The 19,923-nt window shown below is 36.0% G+C and overlaps 3 protein-coding genes across 4 annotated transcripts in view; 1 reads left to right on the plus strand and 2 right to left on the minus strand.

The window, feature by feature from the left end:
* The window catches only part of rbfox3b (RNA binding fox-1 homolog 3b), a 997,536-nt gene that overhangs the window by 342,062 nt on the left and 635,551 nt on the right, over positions 1–19,923 (minus strand). The window lies entirely within an intron of this gene.
* LOC147845497 (ecto-ADP-ribosyltransferase 5-like) lies at positions 3,529–6,609 on the minus strand. The gene is made up of 3 exons (XM_087243833.1): positions 6,494–6,609; positions 5,706–5,766; positions 3,529–5,626 (listed from the first exon to the last, which is right to left on the minus strand). The coding sequence occupies exons 2-3, from the start codon at positions 5,751–5,753 to the stop codon at positions 4,781–4,783; spliced, it is 894 nt and encodes a 297-aa protein (XP_087099959.1). The 5' UTR covers positions 5,754–5,766; positions 6,494–6,609; the 3' UTR covers positions 3,529–4,780.
* LOC141381348 (erythroblast NAD(P)(+)--arginine ADP-ribosyltransferase-like) lies at positions 15,130–19,002 on the plus strand. Of its 2 annotated transcripts, none has more exons than XM_087243857.1 (3): positions 15,130–15,248; positions 15,345–15,438; positions 17,012–19,002. In XM_087243857.1, the coding sequence occupies exons 2-3, from the start codon at positions 15,391–15,393 to the stop codon at positions 17,723–17,725; spliced, it is 762 nt and encodes a 253-aa protein (XP_087099983.1). In that variant the 5' UTR covers positions 15,130–15,248; positions 15,345–15,390; the 3' UTR covers positions 17,726–19,002. The 2 variants fall into 2 exon arrangements, with proteins under 2 accessions (XP_087099983.1, XP_087099984.1); XM_087243858.1 differs by having other exon boundaries at positions 15,155–15,248; positions 15,373–15,438.

Here is a 19,923-nt window from a genome sequence, read left to right on the forward strand (position 1 = left end):
ACTGTCAAAGCCATTGTAAAAAACTGAAATTTCTGATAATTCAGAAATATGGTCAATGCTTAAAATAATAAACTATTCTCAGTACTGTGGTTTGGGGGCATATATATATGACTGGCTGATAGCTGTGCAATATTTTGCCAGTAACATTACACAAAGACCTCTTCACCCTTCACCCTTGAGTACACCCCATTTTGAAATTAATTTTTTTAAATTACTTTCTCAGTAAATAAAATATTTATTAAACTGATATATTGATTAAAATAATATCCTAGTCAACCAATATCTTTACAAAAAGAAAGACAATATATTTAAATTCATGCAAAATATTGGAAAATAAAAAAGATAAACTACAAAATTTTAACAAAATTTTATACATTTTCGTGTTTCTCTTAAACTTTGCACTTTTACATTTTTTATTTAATTTTTTTTTTCTCAAACAAACATTTGGGTGTACTAATTTTGTATTGCTCTTTTGGAAGCCCCCCCCCCCCCCCCCCCCCCTCTCTCTCTCTTTCTCTCTCTCTCTCTCTCTCTCTCTCTCTCTCTATATATATATATATATATATATATATATATATATATACATACATACAATTGAAGTCAGAATTATTAGCCACCCCCCCCCCCTCTTGATTTTTGTTTTCTTTTTTTAGATATTTCCCAAATTATGTTTAACAGAGCAAGGAAATGTTGACAGTTGTCTGATAATTTTATTTTTTTTTCTGGAGAAAGTCTAATTAGTTTTATTTTAGCTAGAATAAAAGCAGTTTTTATTTTTTTAAAGCTATTTTAAGGTCAAATAAGACTTTCTCCAGAAGAAAAAATATTATCGAACATACTGTGAAAAGTTCCTGTTAGAAAAAAAAAAGTGCTCTGTTAGACATCATTTGGGAAATATTTAAAAAAGAAAATAAAATGCAAAAGGGGGCTAATAACTCTGACTTCAACTATATATATATATACATATATATACATATATATATATATATATATATATATATATATATATATATATATATATATATATATATATATATATATATATATATATATATATACTTTGCACTTTTACATTTTTTATTTAATTTTTTTGTTATTTAATTGTTATTTATATATATATATATATATATATATATATATATATATATATATATATATATATATATATATTATTGTTATATATATATATTGTTATATATATATATATAACAATAATTTTTCAATAGAGTGAAGAGTGAACAGATTGTAAAACCGACCATATTTTTAAGCACAATTGACCTTGCCTTGTACTGAATCTTGTAACACATTAAAGCTTACTGCAAATACCAGTCCCACCGTGTCATTGTCATTCTTTTAATACACCTTGATGTCAAGCAGGCTTAAAAAATAAATAAATACATAAATAAATAAACACATCAAAATGCAATTAAATCTGATGTTAAAATCTTGACGTCCACACGTTGATGCCATTTTGACCAGCAAAACTAGTATTGTATTTTAAGGATTGTAATTGTCATGATATGTAAATATTACAAATTGATTATGATGCTGTTCATGCAGAAGCCACAGGGTGGCATAAAAAAGCAGTTCAATAGTTGGTACAATTCCTAAGACATGTTTGTCGTTTAAGCTGTTTATGCTCAATAAAAACATATTGAAACAGTAATAAAAAAAAGAAAGAAAAAATATATATATGGAAGCGTCAATTGCAAATCAACAAAACCAACACTGAAATTTCAATGCATGTAAACTACCTTTGTGTCTAAACAAGGGCGGACAGTGATTTGGGGGACCTAAGCAATTCCAGATATAGAGCCCTAGCGTTTTTACCTGCATTTTAAAAAGTACACACACACACACACACACACACACACACACACACACACACACACATATATATATATATATATATATATATATATATATATATATATATATATATATATATATATATATATTTATATTTTAAAAAGTACACACACACACACACACACACACACACACATATATATATATATATATATATATATATATATATATATATATATATATGTGTGTGTGTGTGTGTGTGTGTACTTTAAAAAAAAAAAAAAAAAAAAAAATATATATATATATATATATATATATATATATATATATATATATATATATATATATATATATATATATATATATATATATAGGACAAAGGGGAAAGCCTACAAGCCTAGAAACACCATCCCAACTGTGAAGTACGGGGGTGGCAGCATCATGTTGTGGAGCTGTTTTGCTGCAGGAGGGACTGGTCCACTTCACAGCATAGAAGACATCATGAAGAGAGAACATTATGTAGAAATACTGAAGCAACATCTCAAGACATCAGCCAGGACATTAAAACTTGTCCACAAATGGGTCTTCCAAGACCCTAAGCATACTGCCAAATTAAATAAAACGTGCTTTAAGGACAACAGAGTGAATGTTTTGGAGTGGCCATCACAAAGCCCTGAACTTAATCCTATAGAAAATGTGTGGACAGAGTTGAAAAAGCTTGTGCGAGCAAGAAAAATCTGACTCAGTTACACCATTTCTGCCAGGAAGAATGTAAACTTCTTTTTTCAACTGCACATATATACAAAAAGTATATTTCATATATTTTAATATTTAAAGGAACCTTTATCTTAAATGTAAAATAAAAGCAATAAATTCACAAATAAAAAAAAATAAGTTAAAGCACGGGTGTCCAAACTCGGTCCTGAAGGGCCAGTGTCTTGCCGGTGTCCTGGAGGGCAGGTGTCCTGCAGATTTTATTACCGACTTGTCTCAACACTCCTGCACGGATGTTTCTAGAAAGTCTAGCAAGCGCTTGATTAGCTAGTCAAGGTGTGCCTGATTATCTTCTGGCTCTCCAGGACAGAGTTTGGCCACCCTGATGTACAGTTAATTAGCCATATTTGTGATTTGATTTTAATAGTAATAATAATAATGATAAAAAAAAAAACATTTAAACAAATTTAATTCACAATCCATCAAACTAATCTAGTCACCATTTGTCAAACAAATTGAGTAACTGCTGTTTGTGAATCGGGAAATTTAATTTGAACATCTAACTAGCTCAGAGTGGTAAACACCCATACACAATACGGCCAATGTAGTTTCAATTCAATTCCCCTATAACACATGTGTTTGGACTGGGGGAAACCTGAAAACCTGGGAGATCATGCAAACTCCTCACAGAAATTCCAATTTACCCAGCCGGGACTCGAACAAGCAACCTTCTTGTGAGTCGACAGTACTAACCACTGAGCCATGTTGCTGCTCATTTATTTATTTATTGACTTTTGAATCAGGGTTAATTTCAATTTTTTTGTACAATTTACTCTCAAGCTTGATTGAAAATTGTAAAAAGTACAATTTATTAATGTACAGTAAAAATAATAATAATAATAAAAAACAAATCTTTGAAACAAAATATAGTGTTTAACAAAAGAAATATAGATACTATTTGTATGTGTGTGCATGTATTTGATAGGAGAAAAAAGATTTCAAAAGTCAAGTTTGAGTATTTTTTTATTTATTTAACAGTATTAAACATGTTTCAGCTCACAAAACAAAATAAAATAAATTAATTCATATACAGTGGGAATAGAAAGTATTCAGACCCCCTTAATTTTTTCACTCTTTGTTATGCTGTGGTCACACTAGAGTTTAAGCTTGCTGCGAAAAGGCGGGATTAAACAAGATGATTAGACAATTTTAAAAAATGCAAGTGATTGGTCCATGATTTAAATTTCTGTCCAGAGAGGTCATGTTTTGATCTTCAATTGGTCTCACGCAGTCAAGTACTGCAATTTTGCAGGTCAGAGTTTAAAAAGCTTGAACTTTGCAATGCAGTGAACTGTGAAACTTGTTGCACAAGCTTGCGTTTCTGATCTGACGCATTTGCTTGCGTATGAATAAAAAGTATATGGGGAGAAAAGTGCAGTGTGAACGCGGCTTTATATTGTGGTTTTCCTAATCAATTTTAATCAGTATAATCAAACGCAGTTGGACTCAAGTAATGCTGCAGTCACACTAAAGTTTGTGTGTGCAAAATTCTGTCGTACGGCGATGCAAAAAGGGGCAGGATTAAACAAGATTATTAGACATTAAAAACCGTGAGCGATTGGTCTATGTTTTTAATTTCTGTCCAGAGTGGTCATGTTTTGATCCTCGATTGGTCTCACGCAGTCAAGTGATACAATTTCGCAGGTCACCAAGCTTGAACGTTGCACCGCAGCAACCTGCGAAACTTGATGCATGACCCTGCGTTTCCAGTCTGACGCATTAGCGTGCATATGAATGGAAGTCTATGGGGAGAAAAGTCAAGTGTGATCGCAGCTTTAGGGTGTAGGGATCATGTCAAGGATGATCCGAAGAAATGGACAGCACCTGTTTTAAATATATGAGTGTCACACCAAAGGCTCTGAATACCTAGAACCATGTGATATTTCAGTTTTTCTTTTTTAATAAATCCTAATTAAAAATGACAACAATTCTGTTTTTTTTTTTATGGGCTGCTGTGTGTAGATTAATGAGGGCAAAAATGAACTTTAAGCTAATGGCTACAATATAACAAAGAGTGAAAGATTTAAGGGGGTATGAATAATTTCCGTACCCACAGCATACAGAAGTAAACATTTGAAGTAAATCAAAATGTTTTACAAAATTGTCCAAGGACAAGAATGAGCGTTATCCAAAGGTTTTAGGACAACTTTGATGAAAAGTTTTTGATCCACTTAAAGTGTTGACTACTGTATATAACTCATGTGTAGTGAAGTAAATAATGAATTCTTGTAGAATAAATATAATTCATATATTCATTTAAATTAAAACGATTCAGCCTGCATTTCACAGTACTTTTAAAGGTCTTCGAGAGATCATTGACTACAGCACAGTTCAGGTCACTTCTTGTACTATAGCTTTCCAAGGTGAACACAGAGTCACACCACCAGAGATTTTTGTTTTCTGTTTTTCTCTGGATTTTAGTGACTTTAAACGTCTCATATGGAGGAATCAGCACCTCTTTCTCATGAGGAAACTTGGAATATTTAAAAATTTTTGCACCTTTACAAGTGCGGATCTCAAAGCAAGACGTTTTCCCAAAAGGCCTTGTTTTTTCAGGATCTGTAGAAGACGAAACGAAAGAGCCCAAACGAACCTCTGTGTTCAGAACATTTTGATCATTTATGTTCACGTTTGCACCACGGTAAGTTTTGTAGCAGTTATCTTGGCTTGTTTTCAGAATCTGCACGGCATCTGTTAACAGAAAGTGAAGCGAATACCATTTGTAGTTGCCATTTTTATATGTAGATTTACCAATTCGTACATCGTTATTGAAATCTGCAAATACAGTCCTGTCAGTGTACACGTAAATGGCAATTAAATGATTACGATTCAGTGGATTTTCTGGGGATGGTTTTACAGCGTTTCTTTTACCATCTTCCCAAGCCGTTCTGAACTTAGGATAGCTAGATTGTTCTGTCTCTAAATAGTAATTGTCCACCATATTTTCCATTTGCCCAGTACATTTGACATATTGATCATCGACTGAATTTAGTGCCATATCCAGTGGATATATCTGTCCTTCGTCAGCAGTAACTCTGTGATCCTGCAGTGACAGGAATCATAAAGATCAGATCATCAGTGTTGATGTGTGTAATAATATTGATACTAGAACACTAGCTCACCTGTAGAACAGCTACAATGAGGAGAAGAGCTTCAATCTTCATCTTCATTTAGTCTGATGATCTGGAAGATACAAAGAAATGGATATTCATTCCATTCAATAAAAACTACCTATGCATTGCATATGTTATGATATTTTTATTCAATCACACTTTATTTTAATGTACAATTAATGTTATTAACAAACCATTAACTATGACCTTTAGCTCAATAAATGACTAATTAGCCACTTATTAAAAGTTATTGAGGTAGTGGTTGGGATGTTGTCACATTGTCACAATCACCAGCGATCTAACATTCAGAGATCGCTGGTAAACACTCACATTCACACGAACTAAAAATCCGCCTTGTTATGGACTACATATTCGGTCATGCAACACACACACACACCTGCTCCAAGTCTCCACTGATTAGACTCTCACAGCTGATAGTGCTTTTGGGACTGATTACTGCGCTACAGAAGCAGCCCAAACACATTCAATGTTGCTGAGTCTTGTCTACTGTTTGTGACTCTACAATACGTTTTCGTTTGTCTTACTTTGGCATGTTTTTAATCCTCATCTGCCTGTTATTTTGACTACGTTACAGGATTGCCTGCATACATCTATTTGGCCCTGTTTTGGGCATTGCTTGCCTGACCATTCTAATAAACCTGCACTTGGATCCGCACCCCTGTTGTCAGAGTCACTATCCTGTTACAGATATTAAACAATATAGCACTTTATAAGTGCTAATAAACAGTGAATATCTTAATAAAATACTTAACTAAAGTGTTATCGTGTTATCTTACCTTTAAATAGGCTGGAGAAGGTTCTTCGGGAGCTTGAAGTTGATCAGACAAGAGGTGCAGTATGAGGACAACAACAATATTTAAAGCAAAATATGAGGAAGTGAGCTTTTTTTAACTTCAAAAAAAAAACAAAAAAAAATGGATTAAATTAATTTAGTTTTGTATCTGAATGTTTTTATGTGTATTTGTTCTGCAATACATGGCTGTGACAAATCACAAAACTTTTTTTTTTCATTAGGAAATAAACGCATTAAATATATACAGTACATTCTACTTTTATTTTACACAATTCTGGTTATATTTGTTTCTAAGAATCTTTGTATCAGGATGTGAAACTGCACTTGTGCATTTTCTTGAATAAACAAGTGTTCAGTTCACGTTGGACTCTTCACCCCTAATGGTTCACATCTTAATGTTATGTTTCTATGTATTTATTTGCTGTTTGTTCTTTCTTATTCCGATTCCCTTCTCTTCTTTGTAAACTGAAACTTCTGTGTCTGAAAGAATATCATTGTCTGAGGCACAGATGGATAAGAAGATGAAAATATAATATTTCCAATTTTTTTTCTACCAGTTTCCATCACAACTTTGTATGTGTATTCATGATTTTACCTTGCTATAGGAGACAAACAGGTCTACACCTTCAAAGTCTACACCAGTGGTCACCAAACTTGTTCATGGAGGGCCGGTGTCCTAGTGATCTTAGCTCCAACCCTAATAAAACACACCTGAACAAGCTAATCAAGGTCTTATTAGATATACTTGAAACACCCAGGCAGGTGTGTTAAGGCAAGTTGGAGCTAAACCCTGCAGGGACATCAGCCCTCCTGGACCGAGATTGGTGCCCCTGGTCTACACCTTCCCCAACCTTTAACCCAACCATCAGTTATTAACATCTACATCTACCCCAACCTTTAACCTAACCATCATAGTTACTAAAATCTACTACTTCCCCAACCCTTAGCCCAATCATCACAGTTATTAACGTACAGCAAGTTGCGGAGACTTTCAAATTTGACGCGTTCAACATTGTACTGTTATTTGCAACCACAGAGGGCGCCGCCGTGTAGGCTAACTGTCATGACAAAATGAATGAAGAAGTCAGCAAGATACAGGGTGGAGTTGCTAAATGAATGAATATAACATGTCAAATAGGTTGTAAATAAATTCGGAGAAAACTCATCAAAACATTTGGTGAAAATGTTCTCTGGTAAGTATTTCCACCACCTTGCCAAAAACATCTCGTTGTGACATCTTGCATGGTTCAATGGGATCTTGATAACTGCAAGTTACGCTCATTTAACTTACTACAAGTTACGCCCCTTCATGTTATGCCCCCACCTTGCAGTCCGCAGACAGATACACTTGTCTGTGCTCCATGTCTCATGACTTCAAATGCCAATGTGTGATTTATTGCGTGTCAGCATTGTCTTCTGAGGCACAAGTCATTTATTTAATAAAGAAAAGATTGATGCAGCTTCTCCTAACTCAGCAAATTTCGTTTTTTTTTTTTTGTTTGTTTTTATTTGGCACCAGTTAATCAGGAAGTGACGATTTTGTTCTCTTTAACCACTTAGATGGAAACGCTGCTTTATTTGCATATCTTTTATGCATTAATCTAGTTTTGCGCATAAATTTAATACACAACTTTGGATGGAAACAGCTACTGAATCACTGATTTTATTTCACCCGCTCATCTTTAATATTATATATTTTAGTTACGACATTTGAAATGGTTATTTGATTTTCTGTTAGAGGAAACTTTAAAACAAACATTATAACATGAAAAATATCCATGATTATTGTAAACTGTGATATTGCAAGTGGTTTGCTTCTGTGATTGTTCATTATTAAATTATACACACCAGCAATGTGGATTTTAAAGTTTTGATTTTCAGTTTTAATTGTCTGATATTCCCACATACATTTTTTTTTAAGTCACAGCTGTCAAAAAATATTGATTAAAATATTAATCCATGCAGTGGCATTCAAGACCATATAATTTTTTTTCTTTTACATGAAATGCAAATATCACAACTGACCAAATTAAAAATCATTGTTCAGAATCTTTCTTTAAATTAAAAACACAAAAATCAAACGATAACATTTTCTACCCTTCAATTAGATCTGTAAAACATTATATCTGGTGTTCTCCAGCCCCCGGCGCCTAGACTGCAGCTCTACACAAGAAGTTTGGCTAGAGGAGAAATGTTGTGCCCAACTGAGCTTGGTTTCTCTCAGGGTTTTTTCCTTAACTTTCATCAATTGGTGAAGTTTTTTTCCTCGCCACTGTCGCCACTTGCTTGGTTTGGGACTTTGGGCACAGCGATGGATTTGCTATTCAGTGTTTGAACTCTCAGCAGTGAAAATGAAACCACACTGACCTGAACTGAACTGAATTAAACTGAACTTCAACTCTGAAAACTGGACTGACACAGTTTCAGTTTACTAGAACTTCTATGTTAAGCTGATTTAACACAATCTACCTTGTAAAAGTGCTATAGAAATAAAGATGATTGAATTGAGTTGGGGCGAGGCAGTAGCACAGTCGGTAGTGCTGTCGCCTCACAGCAAGAAGGTTGCTGGGTTGCTGGTTCGAACCTCGGCTCAGTTGGTGTTTCTGTGTGGAGTTTGCATGTTCTCCCTGCCTTCGTGTGGGTTTCCTCCGGGTGCTCCGGTTTCCCCCACAGTCCAAAAACATGTGGTACAGCTGAATTGGGTAGGCTAATCATCTTTATTTCTATAGCACTTTTACAATGTAGATTGTGTTAAATTGTCCGTAGTGTATAAGTGTGTGTGTGGATGTTTAACAGAGATGGATTGCGGTTGGAAGGGCATCCGCTGCGTAAAAAAACTTGCTGGATAAGTTGGCGGTTCATTCCACTGTGGCAACCCCGGATTAATAAAGGGACTAAGCCGACAAGAAAATGAATGAATGAATTGAGTTGGATTATTTGAATGTAATTACATCGCACTACCACAAAACATACATACACACATATCACAAAAGTTAGTATAAATGACAAATAACTGAGTTGGCTGAGTATTTTAGTTTTGTACATTTGATAAGACTGAACACCTCTTATACGAGCACATCTTATAGTATTTGCAGCTCAAAAAAGGCCACTGCAAAAACCTAACAGACAACCTTATCTTGAACCTGTCTACTTACATATATAAAAAGATTAAAGACTCCATAAAGGCAAATGTGGTTCGACAGTAGTGTAAGATATGGATGTTCGTTAAAGTTCATTTGAATGCTCCTTTTTGATATTACTCCTGAACCGCACAGGGGCATCTGATGAGATTTACATACTTCCGTCTGAGTTCAGTCTGTACATTCATCTGCAGATACAAAAATAATACATTCAGAAACATTTGTTGGCATTATAGCATTTTTTTTATAACAAGGGAATGAGTGAAGGTAGCCCTATTATAGGACTGAAGGGTGTTGGGAATTTGTATAAGCACATTTTAAATAATGCATAAACAAGGTTGTGTAAGATTGCAATCACCGACCCAATGACGAAATCCAGTGTCGTGGTCGAAGGAGTTCTGCGTGTATGCCTTTCCGGGTGTTTCTTATTTTAATTAATTAAAATTTATTGACCAATTTTACTTCTGACTTTATACATAATTTAATCTGATTCAAATTTTGATTACTCTAAATTTGCCATTTATATATTTTTAGCTGATCATATTAGTAGTTGTGATACAATTTAGATTTTGATATTTTCTTGGGTCTGATATTCCTAATTGCACGTTCATTATGGACCAGACGCCGCTCAAAGTTTCACGCCCTGGGTTTGCGTGTCTTTTCACGGACAGTATGTCGACACTCTGAAGTTAGTCAAAGGATGCAGGATTAACTAATAGTCAAATAGACAGGTTGCCAACTGCTCACTCATCCTAAAGAAAATGTTGATTCAGCCAATTCCATGCAACTTGCTAATTTTAGTAATTAGATGATTAAAATATCTTCATACTTTCATGCCTAAGGAGCTTTGTACAGTCAAATGAGTCTCTTAATCAAATCTAACTATGTTGAATAATAAAGGTAGCGCAGACTACACTTAATCTAGTAAGTACAATGAATTCAGAAGACTCCAGAATCAATCAAAAAGGTAAACTTTTACTTTTACATTTACTTTCCAGATAAAAGTGTATCTTGCCAGTTACAAAATCAAACAATAAAAGCCAATTCAGAAGAAAATGCACAACATCAATGGCTCAAAGATAAAGTCAAGAGTATAAATGGAGTCCAAATTATACCTAGTGTTGAGTTTGAGAGCTCTTCACAACGGGCCGGTCTGAATATTGCAACCCCGAGAAATTTCGTCCTTCTCTTTAAATACCCGATGAAAGCAATGATTGGTATTTTGTCAAAGTTAACCAGTGACACAAAGATTTACTTATCTGTTGGGATTTAATCAAAATTTATCAAAGATAGTGAACAAAACCTCATTACTAATCACACCTGAATATTTATCAATACCAGAGGGCAAAAAGAATTCAGGGAAGAGTGTCTATCTTGGGCCTTTTACTCCAGATTTCAGATTTGTTTTTGTTTTACTACAGGGCACATTTTAATTCTTTTAAAATTTCACTTAACTTGTTGAACAATAATATAGTTGCAAGAGAGAATGAAAAAACGAACACAAGATATCAAAAGTGAACAATAATCACCAAAGCATGTTTATTGACAGAGTAAGTGAAGGTTGAACACAGTGAAGTAGTGCAGAGAAATCCCAGAAATGCAGTAAATGTGCTCCAGAGTCGAGAAGGGACTGAATGCAAACCTGGTGCAGTTGAATCTGAGCTGCAAACGTTGCTTTTTAATGCCCTCCTTACTGTTTTCTTTTTTTTCCTCCTTTTTTGCATGTCTGTCACTGTTACGAGTTTATGATGTTATAAGAGATGCTGTAACGTTTAAGTGGGACAAATGCAATGATTGTGACAGAATCAGGGACTTGGCTAGGAATTATTTTAAATTGAGCAACAATAATTGAACAACAGTAACGGAAAGGAAAATATTTACAATATTATTTATAAATGAAAACAAATATTATGAGTCTGAGCTACACTAAAGAAATGAACAAAAACAACTGTTAAATCTAACAATTAAACTAGGCGACAAAAAGTATGAAAATGAAACGCGACATCTGCAGTGCACACGAACCAAATCTAAACTAACGAAACCGAAAGCACAAAATTGTACAGGTGGCAAAACACTCAGGCTATTCCAACACAACAAGCTAAGCCAAAGCAAACAGATTAAAACTATACCATATTGCTCAGTTTAGTATCTTACAACAACCATTAAAGCAGTGCCTACTTTGAAAAAGGGGATGCTGAGGCAGAGCGCACACCTTACAGTGATCTTGCAGGCCGTTTAATCCACCTGGCTCGTCAGCGAATTGGCGGACCTAGTTCCGTTGTAATGATGATTGGCATTTTTACTGGACCAATAAACACAACAAAAGAGAGTAAAAGTGGAGACAGGAGGAGGAGAAAATACACAAAATCATGTGGAACATACAGTCACACTTTTATGTTTCAGATTATTAAAGAAATTATTAAGGGAAAACAGAATACAAACCTACGTAGCCCTGTGTGAAAGTGTTTGCCCCTAAACCAACTAGTTGGGCCACTCAGCAGCAACAACTGCAGTTAAGCATTTTTGATAGCTTGCAATGAGTCTGTTACAGTGCTGTTGAGGAATTTTGGCCCACTCATCTTTGCAGAGTTGTTGTAATTCAGCCACGTTAGAAGGGTTTCGAGTACGAAACGACTTTTCAAGTCTCAATTGCACAGCATCTCAATTGGATTTAGGTCAGAACTTTGACTAGGCCACTCCAAAGTCGTCATTTGCTTTTCTTCAGCCATTTAGAAGTGGACTTGGTGGAGTGCTTTGGATCATTGCCCTGCTACAGAAACCAAGTTCAGTTTAGCTTGAGTTCACTTACAGATTGCTGGATGTTCTCCTTCAGGATGTTTTGGTGCACAGCAGAATTCATAGTTGTTTATCACAGCAAGTCATCCAGATCCTGAAGTAGCAAAACAGAGTCAGACCATCAGACTGCCACAACCACCACATTTTACTGTTTGTATGATGTTCTCTCATGACCAAGAGACTGTGAAAATGTTTTTCTTATACCTAGAGTTTGTTTGTTTTTCAAGTCCAAATATCAATTTTTTTTTTAGACAATTATACATAAGAAATTAGAAAAAAAAAATGTGTTTTTGCTTTACAATTTACACTCACTGGCCACCTGTCCAACTGCTTGTTGACACAAATTTTTAATCAGCCGATCACATGGCAGCAACTCAATGCATTTAGGCATATAGACATAGACAATCTATGTCTGAATCTAGCAGACAATCTGCAACAGTTCGAACCGAGCATCAGAATGGGGAAGAAAGGTGATTTAAGTCATTTTGAATGTGGCATGGTTGTTGGTGTCAGACGGGCTGCTCTGAGTATTTCAGAAGCTGCTGATGTACTGGGATTTTCATGCACAACCATTGCTAGGGTTTACAGAGAATGGTCTGAAAAAGAGAAAATATCCAGTGAGCGGCAGTTCTGTGGGTGCAAATGCCTTGTTGATGCTAGAGGTCAGAGGAGAATGGTCAGACTGGTTCCAGCTGATATAAAGGCAACATTAGCCATCTTCTGATAGCTACTTCCAGCAGGATAACACAACATGTCATAAATCAAAAATCATTTCAGACTGGTTTCTTGAACATGAGTTCACCATACTCAAATGGCCTCCACAGTCACCAAAACTCAATCCAATAGAGCACCTTTGGGATGTGATGGAACGGGAGATTAACATCATGGATGTGCATGGATTTGCAGCAATTGTGTGATGAAGGCAAAAGGGGGTCCGACCCGGTACTAGTAAGGTGTAAGGTGTATCTAATAAAGTGGTCGTGAATGTATTCTTGACGTTTATTTAAAATTGATGTAAATTTTTTCTTGCCCCATTGGCAGATTATTTACCTTGTTTTAAGGACATATTATTTCTTAAAACAAGTCAATATATTTTGCTTCTTGATGTAAGAATTTTTAGATATTTAAATTAAAAACTAGTCAAAAACTCTAAAGCTGTACTCACACTAGACTATCCGAACCATGCTGAGGCGTGTTTCCTGGTTTGTTTGACAATTGTAAGGACTCCAAATTGGGCCCAGGTGCGGTTCAGTTGGCTAGCACTGGCCCGGATGGAAGAGGTGTGCCAGAACACGGTTCGGTCGGGCTTTGGAAGCTTATAGTGTGATTGCTTAGCATGCCTAAGCCCGACACCGATGACATGATGTCACTTTAAAGGGACTGTTTCATTGGATTCATTAATTATTCGTACTTTTCAATGAACGTAAACTGTCATTGTTTATTTAAGACGCAAACCCCTCGCTGCACATCAGCTGCACCTTCAGCAAACCTCATACCTGCAGCACGACGACATATGATAATTTATATTTCAACATATGAAATTAATTCACTGCATCCCAAATGAGTAAAAATATTACAAAACAATACAACTGAAGCAATGTCCACTGTGCGGAGCGAGAGCACTTCTCTGTTAAACCGGACAGTTGCATCATTGATGATGCAAGCGTGCTCTGACTCTAGCGTAAAATGCAGTGCGAGCGTGGGCCATCGAGAAAAGGTTGAGGGGAAGGGGGACAATCACGCTTCGACATGTTTCAAGGCAACTTTACCAAGTGTGTACACTGCAAAAAACGATTTTCTTACTTAGATTTTTTTATCTTGTTTCTAGTCCAAATATCTAAAAAGTCTTAAATCAAGAAGAGTTTTCTGGACAAGCAAATCATATTGTCTTTTTTTCAGAAATAATATGCCAAATTTAAATGAGTTTTTCCTTAAAACAAGCTAAATAATCTATAAATGGGGTAAGCAAAATAATCATATGTCAAAAGAAAAAACAAGATTATTTTGCTAACCCCATTGGCAAATTATTTTGCTTGTTTTAAGGAAAAACCCACTCAGTTTGGGCATATTATTTCTCAAAACACGACGATATGTTTTGCTTGTCTAGAAAACTCTTCCTGTTTTAAGAATTTTTAGATATTTGGACTAAAAAAAAGACAAAATATCTAAGTAAGAAAAGCATTTTTGCAGTGTGGGTCAGTTGGCGATTCTGTGTGGAGTTTGCATGTTCTCCCTTTGTTTGCGTGGGTTTCTTCCGGGTGCTCCGGTTTTCCCCACAAGTCCAAAGACATGCGTTACAGGTAAATAGGGTACACTAAAATTATCCGTAGTTTATGTGTGTGAATGAGAGCGTATGGATGTTTCCCAGAGATGGGTTGCAGCTAGAAGGGCATCCACTGAGTAAAAAATATGCTGGATAAGTTGGCGGTTCATTCCGCTGTGGCGACCCCAGATTAATAAAAGAACTAAGCCGAAAAGAAAATGAATGAATGAAGCTCATTTTTACAGTGTAGGGAAGAGAAGGCAGTGGTGAAGCTTTAATCGATTTAATAGCGTCAAGTATAGTTATGGCTGTTTGCTGATTAAAAACTATGTTAAATAGCACTGCCATCTTATCTTGCTCATTTGACTCAAGACATGTATATGCACGCATGCACATATCCACACACGCACACATACAATTAGACCAATATAAAAAGCCAGCTTTCCAAGAGCGCTGTTGTCATCTGGTTACGAGCAGCTGACTCTTCAGATCTCCTCATCTCATCGCTGCTTCTGAACTCCAGGAAAACACAACTCCAGGTAACTTTGTGGTTGAAGTAAAATATAAACTTTATTAGTTTGAGGTGGTAGATAATTTTTTTTTAAATCAGTTATTTATTCATTTGTATCTATCAGAAAGCACTGAAGTCTCTGCATCTTCTAGACCACTGGTGACCACTGAATGAAGATGATGGTTGTGGCTCTTCTCCTCATTGTAGCTGCTCTACAGGTGAGCTTGTGTTCTACACTCTCAGAAAAAAATGGTACAATGTTGTACCAAAGAAGGTACAAACCCTTGTCACTGGGGCAGTACCTTTTTATGGAACAGAATTGTACCTTAAGACAAAGAAACAAATTTGTACCATTGCAGTTTGTACCTTTAAAAACCTGATTCATACCATGGGAAACCAAAACGTACCTTCATCAAAAGCCCCTTTCACACATACAGACCTTTCCGGAAAATTACCGGCAACCTTTTTGAAAATACCGGTAAATTCATTCCAGCTATTTTCCGGAAAGAGAAGTTGTAACATTACCGGTAATTTGCTGGAATGCTGCGCTGTGTGAACCCAGAAGGAAGATTTCCGGAAAGAGCGCGTACACGTCTAGATCGTGCTGACGTGAGACGTCTACTTTAGCCAATCAGAACAGTCCGATGCATTCACGTGCGCGCGGTTAATGAGAATAAAAGCCTTTGAATATTTTTCCGGACACCTTTAGCTGCTAGATGTTAGTCAGATAATGTTTCTATGTTCCTTCTTAATGCCAACTGTGTAAATAATTATTGATAAAAAGTTTATGATAATCCGTTGTTTGTTTACCTTCAAGCTTTGCGTGTGCCCGACCGCCCATAGCACCAGCACACACACATATCATGATCATCTCGACATGCGCAAGTGTTTCTCTATGTTTTCATTGGGGTTGTTTACAATACTGATCCATCCACAGAGTTTGAGATGTAGTCAAATGTTTACAAACACAAGCGCAGCCGTTTAGAGCTCATTTCTAGTTAATGATGTCAGAATTTAACGACATTTTGCGATGGATGTGTGAACGCTCTTTTCCGGAAAAATTCCGTAATGTCCTTGCCTGTGTGAACAGCGCTTTTTTGAATTTACCGGTAAAGTCGTTCCGGAAATTTTCCGGATATTTACCGGTATCACTGTGTGAAAGGGGCTAAAGACACAAATGTTTTACCAGTTGTTTTGTATTATTGCATTATAGAACTTAATAATTATTGTTTATGGGTTTCTTTAAACATATGCTTTTAAATGATGATTCATGTTTCAATATGGAAATTATTCATAAATCATTTTGCCTTTCCAGTAATCTTTATCTTCATAGATATTGTAACAAAGAAGGAGTTGTCCAACACTTATGTACATTCTCAGAAATAAAGGTACAGGAGCTGTCACTGGGACAGTACCTTTTCAAAAGATACATATTAGTACCCAAATGTACCTAAAAAGTACCTCTGAAGTACCATTATGGACTCTTCAGGTACAAATATGTACTGTTTAAAAAGGTACCGCCCCAGTGACAGCTCCTGTACCTTTCTTTCTGAGAGTGTACCTTTTTATGAAAACAATTATGTACCTTCATTTGAATTGTACCATAAAAGGTACAGAACAGAATCATAAGAGGTCTTTTCTGTCCCATATAAGGTTTTACAAAGGTACAAAACTGGCCCTCAAGGAACATTATTTGTACCACCGTGTACCTTTTTTTCTGAGAGTGTAGTATCAATATTATTACACACATCAACACTGATGATCTGATCATTATGATTCCTGTCACTGCAGGATCACAGAGCGGCTGTCGAAGGAGTGAATTTGGATATGGCAGAGGATTCAGTTGATGATCAGTTTGACGGATGCAGTGCTGAAATGGAAAAACTGGTGCTCGATACATATCTGAAGGAGGAATTTAAAAAGTCTAGAAATTATTCTATAGCTTGGCTTGAAGCTAGTAAAATATACAAGGAGTTGGATTTAATCGCCATTCATGTTTACACTAACAATGGACTAAAAGTGTTTAGAAATTTAAATACTGATGCTCGCAATGGAAAATCTAATTACAAGACTCTTAAATACAACTGGTACTCACTTCACTTTTTTTTAACAAAAGGATTACAGAAGCTGAAAGGTGGTTGCCATAACACATATCGTGCTACCACAATGGATGTTAATGTTGTTAAAGAAAGCGAGGTTCGTTTTGGCTCATTTACATCCTCCTCTCTAGACAAAAAAGTGATTGAAGGATATGGAGGTAAAACTTGTTTTGAAATTCACACCTGTGAAGGTGCTCATATTGAGAAATACTCTAAGTATCCTGAGGAGAGAGAAGTGCTGATTCCTCCATATGAGAAGTTTAAAGTCAAAGATATCAAGAAACGTAAAGATAAAGAGCTCTGGTGTGAAACTGTGATCTTTTTGGAAAGCTCTGGAATACGAAGTGACCTCAACTGTCATATAGTGAAGATGATAAAGGATAGAAAAGAAAAGGCCAAACTTTGAATCTGCATTTATGCTTTTTTCCCCCCCAAATTGTAAGGTGATTTCATCTTAAAATATTGGACGGCTGGGTTGTGTTTGAATCATATTTAATCTCATATTGCTTTAGGTAACTCAGAAATGAAGCTTTATAGTGTACAGATAGCGATCATCTATTTCTGTCAATACAACAAACACCTTTGTGAGGAATGTGCTACCAAAACATTCATTGTTTTCTTGCAGACTTCTACATGTAAGTTAAAAGCTTTGTTAATGTGTGTTAGTTTGTAGACTGTGTAACCAAAGCATACTGTTTCATTACACCAATAAATGAAAGCAAACACTCTGTGGTCTATATGTAGTTCTTATAATCAAAATGTTTTTCAGATACTGTACAGTAATTATTCATTAAATGTACAGACAGCAGGACTATTTTACAAACCTGTATTCATTCATTCATTCATTTCCCTTCTGCTTAGTTGCTTTATTCATCAGGGGTCGCCACAGCGGAATGACCCGCCAACTTATTCAGCATATGTTTTACACAGCGGATACCCTTTTAGCTACAACCCAGTACTGGGAAACCTCCATACACGCTCATTCACACTCATATACTTCGGGCAATGTAGTTTATCCAGTTGACCTATAGCGCATGTGTTTGGACTGTGGGGGAAACTGGAGCACCTGGAGGAAACCTACACCATCATGGACATGCAAACTCCACACAGAAACGCCAACTGGCCCAGCCAAGGACTCGAACCTTTGACCTTCTTGCTGTGAGGCAACAGTGCTAACCACTGAATCACCCTAAAACCATCTTCATATAAAGGTTAACACATACCTGCCAACACTAAATATCTTTAAATATCTTTTTTGGGGGCACGTGATTAAGCAGAACGAAAAGAAAAATAGCATACGATAACGCTTTTCTCTCGCGCTTTATATATTGATAATATACTAGTCATAATGAGTTGAAATGAATTGAACATAACCTTTTATTGGTAAACATCGATGAGCCAATTCAGGGATTATAAATACACAACATCAATTGCTCAAAGAAAGATGAAAGAGTTAGAGAAGTAGTGATGGGAAGTTCGGATCATTTTATTGACTCGGATCTTTGAGACTCGTTCATCGAGATGAGCGAATCTTTTTTTGAGTCATTTCGTTCATTTGGTTTAATTTGCCAAATTACTATTAAAATATTACGACTTGCTTCCAAACACATCTACAACTGGCCCAATTGGTTGATCACACAACAAATAAGTCATAAATAGAAAACTATAAGAAGGAGAAAATAATCATTCAGTGTTTACCTGCTCTTTTGTCTATGAAGGTATTGATGTCTCTTTGCTCAGCTCACCTCTTCATGTCTTCAAATGCCAGTGGTTTGTTCCTGTTACACTGACAGTCACATATAATCTTAACCAATGTACAGTCTGAGCCATGATAATTACTGTAGTTCACCTTGCCAGTCATCTGGTTCTTGAGTCGTTTGTTCATCACGTGACAGAATGACTCAACCCGGAGGACTCGAAAATTGAACGGATCAAATCTCTTTCCGGCTCTAAATGCATACGATTGGCTTCTGTCTTTCACGTGATGAACGACTCAGACGAGGACTCGAGAGGTGAATGGATCAATACTTTTCCCGGCTTTATACGCAAGTGATTGGCCTGGGATGAACGAATGACTCAGACCCGATAGAGGACTCAAGAGATGAACCAATCAATTATTTTTCCGGCTCTAAATGCATATGATTGGCCCATGATGAACGAATGACTCAGACCCGATAGAGGACTCGAGAAATGAACGAATCAATTCTTTTTCCAGCTCTAAACGCATATGGTTGGCTTCTGCCTTTCTGTGATGAACGACTCAAAAGACTTGAAATGAACGATACCACCTGCACAAATGTGAGCACGCGCGGATGAACAAATCACTTTCTGAGAGGACTTGTGGTTCCCGAGTCATATTGAAGATTCGTTCAAAATGAACGAAACGTTCAAGAATGACCCATCACTAAAGAGAAGCACACCTGACTAGAGAAATACGCTGACCTGTTTGAACCTTTCTCTTACAGTATATACTCAAATCAGAACAAACAACCATACATTCACAGTTGTAATAGCTTGACATGAGGTCACGTGAGACCATTTGTACCTTGGAATAGGAAAATGGCAACCGGCATCAGGAGCACAACCAAGATCAACAGAAGACAA

Source organism: Danio rerio, chromosome 3 (assembly GCF_052040795.2).
Source record: "Danio rerio strain M-AB ecotype USA chromosome 3, GRCz13ab, whole genome shotgun sequence".
NCBI classification, from domain to species: domain Eukaryota; kingdom Metazoa; phylum Chordata; class Actinopteri; order Cypriniformes; family Danionidae; genus Danio; species Danio rerio.

Coding starts and splice junctions, on each gene's coding strand:
- LOC147845497 (XM_087243833.1), bottom strand. CDS start 5,753: ATGAAGATGAAGATTGAAGCTCTTCTCCTCATTGTAGCTGTTCTACAG. Junction 5,627..5,705: donor TCATTGTAGCTGTTCTACAG/GTGAGCTAGTGT, acceptor CTGTCACTGCAG/GATCACAGAGTTACTGCTGA.
- LOC141381348 (XM_087243857.1), top strand. CDS start 15,391: ATGAAGATGATGGTTGTGGCTCTTCTCCTCATTGTAGCTGCTCTACAG. Junction 15,439..17,011: donor TCATTGTAGCTGCTCTACAG/GTGAGCTTGTGT, acceptor CTGTCACTGCAG/GATCACAGAGCGGCTGTCGA.